We start from the raw sequence: 11,381 nt of genomic DNA, 5'->3' as shown, positions 1-11,381 counted from the left end.
ACTATTGCAGTAAACATACTGTAGCTCTCTGTGATTTTAGTTATTTTATTTTCTGATTGAATTTCTGTTTGTCTACGAAACATTCGTATGAAACTTTTACATTGAAAATTCACCTTTTTTGATATCGTGGGAACGCAAAAACAATAAAATTCTTCGAGAAGTAACTTAAATAATAGGGTGTAGCGTTTTGCAGTCTTTTTTTTTATTTTTTTAAGGCCTGCGGGTAGGCTCGATGCAGAATGGTCCACTGATCACGAAAAAAAAAGTTCGAATTCGAAGCTCCCATGCGTACCTCTGAAAACCGACTTTTTGGTCACAGGGCCATAGTGAGAGCAGTTCTGCCGACTTTGTTGAAACAAATTTGATAAGTGTATATAACTACTCGTAGAGACTGTGGCTTCAATTTGGCATACTTTAAAATTTTAAAAAAATCGACTCACCGATGAAAAATTATACAAAAAGGGTTCCCGACCATGAATTTTCCAGAAATTTTTTGGAGTTAATACTTTCTAAAATCTGTGACTGAGAAGCAAAATAGTCGTGTCGCAGCTCATTTTAAAGGGAATTTCAAGAATATATACTCGACGTAAGGTTTCACCGGGTTGCAGATTCATTGACCTTCTAATGTGTTGAAAATGGTATACCAGCTGTTGCTAGATCGGCATACGGAAATAATTTATTCACTGTACGAAAAACGTGACTACCCTCGGTGATGTTTGGACCCTCTTTTTTAACTGCAGACTCACAAAAAACAGTTTTCTGTTTAGCCAGGAACAAAAATTTCGAGTGAATTTCTGAAATTTTCGTGTGTGAGTCTATGTATTGCGGCCATACCAAAACAATTGTATAATCTTGTAAAAATAAATTAAGTTTTTTTTATTGAAGTAACGACACCATTTTTGTGAAAAATGTAAAAAACTAAATTTTCCAAATTCATGCAAGGGTTCCAAAGAGATACTTTGAAAAATGTTTGTGAGCTTGCTACAATTTTTTTTAAATCTATCTCATCTTATGCAGCAGGTGCCGCCGTCGTAGTGGTGGTTGTAGTAGTGGTTGTTGTTGTCGTTGTAGTAGTTGTTGTCGTTGTTGTGGTTGTCGTTGTTGTTGTTGTAAATTTGAGCAATAGCAGAAGAACAGTTTTAGTTTTGTCATTGCTTTCATCGTTTGAGCTATTTTCAGAATTTTCTGCTGCATCAGATGGATTGACTGCGACATCGGTTGGTTCAGCGGTCTTCAACGGAGCTACATTACTTTAATATAAAAAATAATATATAGAGAAATTCTAAGATTTGCATTGTACGGATGCTTACGCAGGTTCTTCTTCCTTGGTGTCAGTTACACTTGACTTAAGCGCTTGTTCGATGGGGACTGGATTAACTATTGGTTCTGGTTCGGTTTCGACAGCAACATCTACCTTTTCGACACCATGGTGGTGGGATGGTATGCAACTGATTGACGCAAGTAAAGACAGCACTACGAACTGTTTTTTTTTAAATTTCAAGTTAGTTTTGAGTTTGAAAAGTTTTTATACTATTACTCTTATAAACGAGGTGAGGTTAGTTTGAGCTTATTACAAATTTTAGATAAACAATGAATCATTTTCCGTCTGAGCAGTCAGTAATATATATTATGCACCTGTTGCCAAGATTGGTATTTTGACGTGTAGGATATTATTGCCCTAGCCGAAGGCGTGGGTCATAATGCCTACACGTCAAAATAACAGTCTGGCAATAGGTGCATATCATATTTTATCTGTCGAGAACAGATATATCGAGATAAACAAAAACTCCCTAGAGGGATAAGCTCGAGATTATCGTTCTAGGCAGATAAATTAAATTTCATGTCTTGGGCATACATTTCAGGATTGTTCTCATAATTTAGGTTCTCGGCATGAAAAGTTGTATACTTTAGGCAATTTCACGAGATGTCGCCTTAATGAGTTGACTGTCTACTACAGATACGTAAATAACTATTGGCAGCATAACAAATGACGTGCTGTTTCTGTCAGTTTTTCACGAAAAACGTTTCAGAAAACGAAGTTATGAGCATTTAAGTAAACCAAAATTTCATGTGGAAATCACAATTTCCATGTATTTTGTTGTTGTAATTTGCTTTTGTATGGAAACTTTACATTGATATGTTGCGCGTTAAAGAAAATTTTGCATTTTTTTAGAAATTTGTGGAGGGGTTTATCGTTTATGAGTTATTTACGTACGTGTCTTGGACGACATTTCGCCCCAGAAGCATGAAAATAACTATTAAATAACTATTAACGGCAAAAATAGACTCAGCACAGCAGTCAATTTCGTTTCCTGCACTCAACAACAACAATGCATTTATATGTTCTACGCTGGCAGTGTAGAGCGTCTATCGCTGCTGTATAAACCCTTTGCGCTATCAGCAAAAGTCTTCAGATAATATTTTATGTAACGAATTTCATCAAAAAACATCTGAAATCAAAAATATTTGAAAAAATGGTAAATTGAATCGACGGTGATAAAACGGTTGTATAGCTCTCGATAGCTTTAATGGTGCGGATGCCAATTAAAAAACAAATATCGAAAAGCGACATCTATTTTAAAAATGCTTTTCATTCTCGGCGAGTAGGGTTGTATGAGTGTGTGTGATGTTTACTATTATACATATTCTGCATTGCATTTGTTTACAAAATATTGCGAAATAAATACGTCTAGAAAATAGTGACATTTAAATTCTCATAGATTGAGTCAAGTTAACTTCATCTCACGAAGAAGAAAGAATTTAATTAATTTGTACGTGTTGTACACAGCTATAATATTCTATTATTCGAAAATTTTGTAAAAGCATAAGCTCTGAATTTAGTGGAAATGTCAAGAAACGAGTTCGTATGTGTAGACACCAATGAAGTAGTGAAAGTGAAATCCATTACTCTTATTAAATAGGTAGAGGTGGAGGACGGAGACCTCACAATCCTACAGATGGAAACAGGGGTGGAAATCGACAATCGACTAGTGGATTTTCTGGAAATCAGGGTCAGCCAGCAAGTAGTCGTGATGGTCAACGACCATATACGACGCAGTATGCACAAGGAAGTAGTGGTCACGGAGGTCGCGGATATGGAGGTGGCGGACATGGAAGTCGCGGACGTGGTGGTGGTGGACGTGGTGGTTTTGTTGATATGAAAGGATCATTTATAAAGTCAGGCGTATCGGCACCACATTTGGTTCCGATAAAGCATTCAGCTAATCAACCGTGGAAACCATTTCCTGATGAACAGGTGGACATCAAAATACCAGTGAGACCGGGACAAGCGACAGAATATGACAAAAAAATCTGTCTTCGTGTCAATCATTTTCCTATGAATATCAAATTGCCAGCCAAAATTTATCATTACGTTGTGGACGTGACCAAAATTATTGACGACACTAAGCCCAAGAAATCGGCTAAGGATGCAAAAAAATCATCGAAATCAAAAGATGAACCCGAGAATCAACTGGTTGAGAAGAAGGTGTTGCCACGACATCTGCGATACGCAATCCATAGAAAATTGTTGGATCAACTTCGTGAAGCCTTTTCCGAATCGAGTCCCGGCAAAAAGATCGGAATCATTTCTGATCGGTCAACAGCTATATATTCCACCCAGATGTTGGAACTTAGCGTTCCGTTGGAACAAAATGTGGAAATTTATCCAGACGCTGGTGAAACTGGGCGTCACGAAGTGTTTCGTGTGACCTTGGCACCCACCGTTGAAAAGATCAATACAAACGGATTGCAGGGTCTCATCAATAACATGAAAGGCATTCCAATCACATCCGACCTGGATGCATTAAACCGGATCTACAATACTTTGATGAAAAATCTGAATTGTAGCCGATACGTTCCGATCGGCAGAAGTTCTTTGATTTGCTTTGATGACGGTACCAGTTTTTCGTTGGGTGGTGGCTTATTGAATTTCAAAGGCTATGATGCTACAATTGAAATTACTAACGGTTGGAAACCATTTCTAAATGTTCACAGTAAGATTACACACCGAAAAAACGGTTTTGTTGTCCAAAATTGTTTTAACGAATGAATCCATTCTTCCATCAGTTGCTAATTGTGCCACGCTCCTGAACAAAAATGTTATCGAAGTTTTCGCGGACCTCTTCGGCTACTCACAAGACGCTTGTCGTACGATTGATGGATGGAGACCGAAAGATTTTAAATTGGCTTCGGATTTGTTGTCCAGTAAGTTGGGGGGCAATTCTAATGATAATGACACGCATACCATCCTCCTTTTTTACCAATTAGGTTGCAAAGTAAAATATTTTCCATCATCGGCGGATAAGACTAAAGTCCTTGGTGGTACTGTCACCAAAGTCATTCCGATGTCCATTTCGAAGAAAAAGTTTTCATTGGAAGAACCAAACGGGCGCAAACGTGACGTAAGCATTTACGACTATTTTGTTGAAAAATACGGACGCAAGGATCTGCACCCGAATGGACCTTGTTTGGAATTGAACAGCAAAAATTACGTCCCAGCCGAGGTAAATTAAACAAAAAAGCAATTTCTGATAGAAGTTCAACCTAATTTCGTTCGTGTGTTGTGGTTGACTTGAACAGATCTGCGAAGTGAAGAAGGGTCAATAGATCAATAGAAAATTGACAAGCGACCAAACCACCAAAATGCTCAACTGTTCCAAAAAGCCGCCGAACGTGTTGCAATCGGAAATTGAGCGAGCGGTAAATATTGGAATGGAGGGTACATAATACACCCTCATCCTGATATCAGACAAATTGATTAATCGCACGGACATCAATTCAATCTTTTTTCAGATTCCGAATTTAGATCTATGCAACGACCCAATTCTGAAGGAATTCGGATGTTCATTTGAAAATAGAGTCAGCTTGTTGGAGCTATCAGAGACACGAAAATTGGCTGATCCTCTACTGTGCTATGTGAGTTCCAACGATAACCGGAATGATCCACCAGCTACGCCACCCGTTGCACTCTAATCATAAACCTTTAATTTCGCATTTCTCCGAATAGAAATCACAGTCTAACGATCCTGCAAACATTATTCCTGCTAACGGAGTATGGGACAGCTACCGATGTGAGGCGAAGTTCCTCGATCCACGAAAAATTTCAAAATGGGGAATTCTGTACACCTGCAAAGGCTACAACCGATCAGATTTGTCGTATTCACAAAGGTATTGCAATCAAAAGGGATCCGAAACGGTCGACTCACTTCTGACTAGAGAAATGAGAACAGATGGCGTTGCTGTTCATAAGTTGGTCCGCCCATTTCGATCCTTAAAGTCGATGAAGTTTGTCGTCATAAATGAATTTACATTCCACTGACCTAAATTCCTCAATTTCAGTGAATTTGTCGACAAATTAAAGAGCATGGGTAATGTGGCCGGTGTTCAATTCACATCGGAACCAGTAAGCCACGATCTGAGCAGAGAAATACGTGACCAAGAAGAAGAAGCTGCTGAAAACATCAGAATACTGACCAATTGCTTCAAGAGCAAATTCAAAGATTGCGATATCGTTTTGGTTGTGATTCCGGCCAAATTGTGCCATGTTTATGGCCATGTGAAACAAGCCGCGGAGATCAATGTCGGAATTTTGACTCAGTGTATTGCTGCAGCTAACTTTAAACCTCAACCGAACCGATTTGAGAGTATTGTCGGGAATATTATCCTAAAAATAAATAGCAAACTTGGTGGAATAAACCATACTGTTGTCAATCCAACGGCTGCTATACCATTCAAATTGTTTGAGGAGCCTGTCATGATTGTTGGAGCTGATGTTACGCATGGTGTAAGTCTTATTTCTAGAGCGGACTGCTTGCGATGTAAAATTACGATTTTTATCGAAAATCTGTACTTTCAGGGATGTGACGGTGGATACAGCTACGCTGCGGTCACTTGCAGTATTCATAACAGTGGAATGCCGTACATGATGCACGCACAGGCACAACAGAAAGCAGGAAAAGGATCTGCAGAAGTTATTCATAATTTTGATGTCATTATGAGGACCTGTCTGACGGCTTATAAAGCCTATACCAGAAGTGCACAGTATCCGTATGGCCTAAAACCCAGCAAGATCATATACTATCGCGATGGTGTCGGAGAGGGACAATTCCCGGAGGTAAAATTTCCAATAATTTTCATTGTGTCGACTTTTCCACTTCTAATTTGTCACCAGATTCTTCACACCGAAATGCGCAGCATTCGAAAAGCTTGCTCCAGCCTAAGCGCATCGTATCAACCGGCAATTACGTTTATTACCGTGCAAAAGCGGTTCGTTTCCACTTTCTGTGGTCCCAATTGACGTTGACTAAAATCACTTTCGTCTAGGCACAAAACTCGCTTTTTCATGCAGAAAGATGGAAAGGCTGCGGAGGAGAATGCACCGCCTGGAACGGTCGTGGATACGGCTATTGTTCATCCAACCGAAAATGATTTCTTTTTGCTGTCGCATCAGGGAATCAGGGTAAGTAACAGTCGCATTACTTAGATGAAATTGGAAGACAAAGGGATTCGACTGATGGCTTGATTTTGTAGGGCACCACTGTTCGTCCAACGCGTTATCATGTTCTATGGTATGTGTGAGATTTTCTTTGTTTTTTTCTTCTCATTATTCTCATGAATCAAAATCAATGAACTTGTTTCGGTCTGCAATACAGGGACGATTCAGATTTTTCGTCCGATCAAATACAGCAACTGACCTACTATCTGTGCTACATGTACGTACGATGCAATCGTTCGGTAAGCATTCCTGCTCCTACATACTATGCCCATCATGCTGCTAGCAGAGCCAGTGTACTGGCTCAGGGTCAAACGTAAGTGTATCATATCTGGGCATGTTTGGTCGTGGGACATAATTTTTTTAAATTTGTTTTTGGTGTAACAGCGGTTCAATCAATGATATCAACCGAATGCTCTTGAGAACAGAACTCAACGAGAAGTCGCCAATGCATTTTGTCTGAAGGAGATTGAGAAAGAGATTGTGAAGAGGTGTAGCGTAATCGGCCGTTTATTTAATTCATTGATTTATCCAACTGGAAGAATGAACTTCGTGTGATCAAACATAATGTTAATGTCAATTTAATTGTAATATTTTATTATTCTTAATCAATCGTTTCATTGATAATGACGAAAAATGAATTTTGATTGTCAGTTTTAATAAATGAATACTACCCCGGCAATTGGTGTCAGGGTTTTCTTTTTTTAAACATTCGAAGCAGCCATCAGCTACACCGATCTTTATTCTTTCTAACAATGGTAAGATATGGATACAAATTTAGGACGGGATCGTATTCCCGTGGAGAATCGCCAAAGTCAAATCGTCAAAAAAATAAAAAATCGTCAAGAAACTTAGAAGAAACGCCAAGAAAGATAGCCAAAGTGTGAAGAAACGCCGATAGAGATTCTTCGTAGCGTTTTCCACAATCTGGCGATTTTTCTAGGCTTTTCTCCACACTCTGGCGATTCTTCGTGGTAATTTAACGAATCAACCATAAATGACGATGATTTTGTTCGATCCTAGGGAATCTTTCCTTTTCCGAAAGGTAGCGCAAAGGCGTTATGTTCGATCTTTTGTAAAGTGACAAAAGGTTCGATCCTAAGGAAACTATAATTTTACGAGAGGTAACAAGAGGGTTTTGTTCAATCCTATTGAATCTATCCGTTTACAGAAGGTAACATAAAGTCGTTTTGTTCGATCAAGTACAAAAATTTTTTAGCGTTTTTATCCGATTTAGTAATTGAAAACGTATTTTGTCACTTTGGCGTTTCTTTACACTCTGGCGATTCTTCGTAGCGTTTTTCACACTCTGGGGATTTTTCTTGGCTTTTCTTCACACTCTAGCGATTTTTGTTGGCAAGTCATCATTTATGACAAGAAATGTCGCCAAAGTATGAAAAAACTCGAAGAAACACTAAGAATTGAAAAACCCTCAGCATGTAATAGTTTTTTACGAGCTTGTGCAATACTCTCTCTAGCATCCAAACTCTCTCAAAAAATCGACTTAGGGGGGAAAATAAGTTTGAGAAACGCTGATTTTTAATATTTAAACACAACAACAACACAAGCGAACAAAGTAGCAGTGATTCATAAACGTATCTACCACCTTAATAATTGTAGTTTGGTTGCTAGGGAGGGTTTGTGGCTTGTGGGTCGCAAATTGTTCTTTTCATCGAATCTCATGACCATTCAACGGTCGAAACATGTAAAATCCATTACAAAATTCGGGATAAAAGTTGAAAATTCGCGTATTCGTGTGTTTATTGATCTCGGCTTCGCCTTGGATCAATAAAATTCACACAAAAAATTGAGTTTTCAACTTTTCATCCGTTGTTTGTTAATAACTTGTAAATGGGACCCAGGACTGTGCAATAATATGGCATAGGTCACTCTGTAGCTTTATGAAACAATCAACTTGTTTTGAGGGGCACTGTTATAAACAAAAACGTACAGCGAGACAATTAGGCTAAACCATTTGGAAAAGATTGTTAAAATAAACTAAAATGTTCCTTTTGTGTGACGCTGCCCAGAGTTACACGGAATACCAGTATATTATGTACTTTTTGCTAAAAGGTACTACAGATAGGATAGACTTTCACACTTTCTTTTCCATTCAACTTTGGTTATCACTGGGTATAAATACTATTATTCTCAAATTTCAAAAGGTAAACGTTGGTATCAATATCACCAATCAAACACTTACAATTTTAAACATTTTTAAATTTTTTGGCAAGTCAGCATATAATCTAGAATTACACTAACATGAACCGAATAACCAGACTCGTATTTATACAAAAGATCGAAGTGATTTTTTCTAGGAAGAAGTCAAAAAACGAAAATGTCGATGGAATTTTTTTTTTATTGCGAGAAGAAACCATCAACCATTGATGGAACACTTTTTTGATTGCGAAAGGAATCGAAGTTAAGAGTAACCCGATCAAACCCAAAACATTCGCGAGATCATTTCGCGTAGAATTTTGCGATGTTGCAAACAAAAGAAAGCAAAATGAAGAATGAAGAGAGTTGTCAGAGCTGAAAGATCTCTTGTGAAGTGGACATTTCTACATTAACGCTTTTTGGCAAAATTAAGGGTAGAATTAGACAATGCTTCTTCGTCTTTGTTTTTACTTATTCGTTTCGATAATACGATAATTGGATTCGCAACAATGATGCAATTGACCAGATACTATTATCCGATTTTATGTGCAGATTTTTCCACAGCTTCCATAGCACAAAAGTGCAAACTAGCAAAATATACCTTCTTGATCCCATGCCTACCGTCTGAGATAGATAGAAAAAGAAAATCCTATGTCCGTTGTTTTATTTTTCTCATGCAAATATTTATTTAATTTATGTATATGCTGAACATCAATTCGAATAAACTACTAAACATATTTTATCAGACCGTTGAACTCACCCAAAAACAAGTTCAATATGATCTTAAGAATTTTATGTTTTGACTAAATTAAAACGGTCATATTTTTATGCAATTATAGGTGCCATTGGCCCCTTATCATATTCTAATACAAATTTTGGACATCATTAGCATCATCATTATTGGGACACAATTAGTAGTTTGTAAATTGTGTTAAAAATAGATCCTTTTTAGTCGAAGTTATTCGTTGATCTGTGATTTTTAATTATATTAATTTGGAATTAAATTTAGTTTGTTTAAAAAAAAGTTGTATGAAACTTTCACGTTGAAAATTCCTTTTATTTTAACTCGTGGGAACGCAAATATAATTAATTCCTTTGAGAAGGAGGGTATCATAGATCATCTTCGAGTTACGGTACTTTGATTTGATCGTTTAGAGACCTCGCTAACATTATTTAACAGTTAATATTAACCGTACTTTTCATGTTTCGAGTACGTATTTCGACGCCCTCATTATGTAAAATCCATTACATAACTCGGATCAACAAAATTCACACGAAAACTCTACTTTTCATCTCTTTAAAGTACATTTCGTACCTAGAACTAAAAGTCTTTTTTAGCGTGTGAGAGGTTTCCAGACGGAGCCGAGGGCGAGCTCTGGAATACGCTAAAACAGACTTTTAGTCCGTGGTACGAATAGTATTTTACATGCTACATGCATCGAAAACCGTACTCTTTATGTTTCAAGCACTACTTTCGATGCCCTCAGCATGTAAAATCCATTACATAACTCGGGATAAAAATGAAAAGTAGAGTTTTCGTGTGAATTTTGTTGATCCGAGGCGAAGCCGAGTCCCTAGTCATGTAAAATACTATTTCGTGTTCGGGTCCTGGGTATGAAAAATACTATTTCATGTGTTGGTTTCCCCTAGTTTAAAAAATGGCTCTAGGGAAAACATGAAAATGAGTTTATGAGCTCACAACATGTTATTATGTTATTATTGATCTCTGCTTCGCCTCGATCCAACACTTTTCAAATGGAAACTTATAGTTATTTTGCCCACACTGAAAAAACCAGCTCGCTGCGGCCCTATAATCCCTTGCTAATGACCGGCTTTGGGTTCATTAACAATTAAAAGTTAACAGAAAGAAAACCCGAAATATCCGAAAGTCCACAAACTTAAAGAAAATTTCTGTGTTACTAAGAATTGAACCGTTTGAAACGATAAATTGACCTTTCATAACGCCAACCATTCATTCCGTGAACATTCATACATTGACCACTCAAAATCCATTTTTCCTCTTTTTCAGCCTGTTTCTATACACTGCTGGACGTAGGCCTGCTCAATTTTCATATTTCTTAATAATATATTGACCATTCATAATACATTGATCACTCCAAATGCATTGACCATTCATACATTGACCACTCATAAAACAGAAGACATTGAACATGAGTTATTCACAGTACACAGTACATTGAACAGTATATATTGAACATTGACCATTTATGATTATGCGTTGAACGTTGAACGCCAGCCAGTCCGTGCGTAGAACGCTGATCGGCCCGTGCATCGACGTTCAATGTGTTGACCGTTTATGCGAGTTTGAAGTTACCGGCGCACACCTCTAGTTTGAACCAGTAAAATGTAAAATATTTCCGAAACATTTGGGTGCCAGTTGCCGTACGTGGCACAGTCTGTTCTTTTATAACCTTTTGAATTCTAAGTTAGTGCTAACACTTTCTTAGAAAAACGACATCTATGTTTTAATACATGCAGAACTCCACAGCACTGCTCCTTGCATGAATATTTGAAAATATTTGGAGGCTGATGAACTCATAGTATAGGCGGTGTAGGCACTGTGTTTATTTTCTAAAATATAGTGCACAGGGGTGTAACTTAGAACAATTTTTATTGTCGCTGCTTAGAACATTTTTGATTTTTGTACCAGCCCTGTTGAATGTCGTTCAAAAACATCGAATCGTTTTTTAATTTTCTGAATGTTATAGTT

General features: G+C 37.6%; 2 protein-coding genes across 3 annotated transcripts; one reads left to right on the top strand and one right to left on the bottom strand.

The window, feature by feature from the left end:
* Positions 1–996: 996 nt before the first annotated feature.
* LOC119067579 (ELMO domain-containing protein C-like) lies at positions 997–8,798 on the bottom strand. The gene is made up of 3 exons (XM_037170670.1): positions 8,697–8,798; positions 1,311–1,480; positions 997–1,250 (listed from the first exon to the last, which is right to left on the bottom strand). The coding sequence occupies exons 1-3, from the start codon at positions 8,706–8,708 to the stop codon at positions 1,010–1,012; spliced, it is 423 nt and encodes a 140-aa protein (XP_037026565.1). The 5' UTR covers positions 8,709–8,798; the 3' UTR covers positions 997–1,009.
* Positions 2,655–7,102, top strand: LOC119067568 (protein argonaute-2-like). Of its 2 annotated transcripts, none has more exons than XR_005085961.1 (14): positions 2,655–2,864; positions 2,921–3,995; positions 4,069–4,206; positions 4,270–4,505; positions 4,582–4,701; positions 4,795–4,917; positions 5,009–5,169; positions 5,341–5,785; positions 5,858–6,115; positions 6,173–6,267; positions 6,325–6,460; positions 6,532–6,569; positions 6,654–6,809; positions 6,881–6,903. XR_005085961.1 is itself a non-coding variant. In XM_037170653.1 (14 exons), exons 5-14 carry the CDS (start codon positions 4,645–4,647, stop codon positions 6,954–6,956), a joined length of 1,545 nt encoding a protein of 514 aa, XP_037026548.1. In that variant the 5' UTR covers positions 2,848–2,864; positions 2,922–3,995; positions 4,069–4,206; positions 4,270–4,505; positions 4,582–4,644; the 3' UTR covers positions 6,957–7,102. The 2 variants fall into 2 exon arrangements, 1 of the variants encoding a protein (XP_037026548.1); XM_037170653.1 differs by having other exon boundaries at positions 2,848–2,864; positions 2,922–3,995; positions 6,881–7,102.
* Positions 8,799–11,381: the final 2,583 nt, after the last annotated feature.

The sequence above is a fragment of the Bradysia coprophila genome, chromosome II (genome assembly GCF_014529535.1).
Source record: "Bradysia coprophila strain Holo2 chromosome II, BU_Bcop_v1, whole genome shotgun sequence".
NCBI lineage: Eukaryota > Metazoa > Arthropoda > Insecta > Diptera > Sciaridae > Bradysia > Bradysia coprophila.
This window is presented reverse-complemented; position numbering and strand designations above follow the sequence as displayed.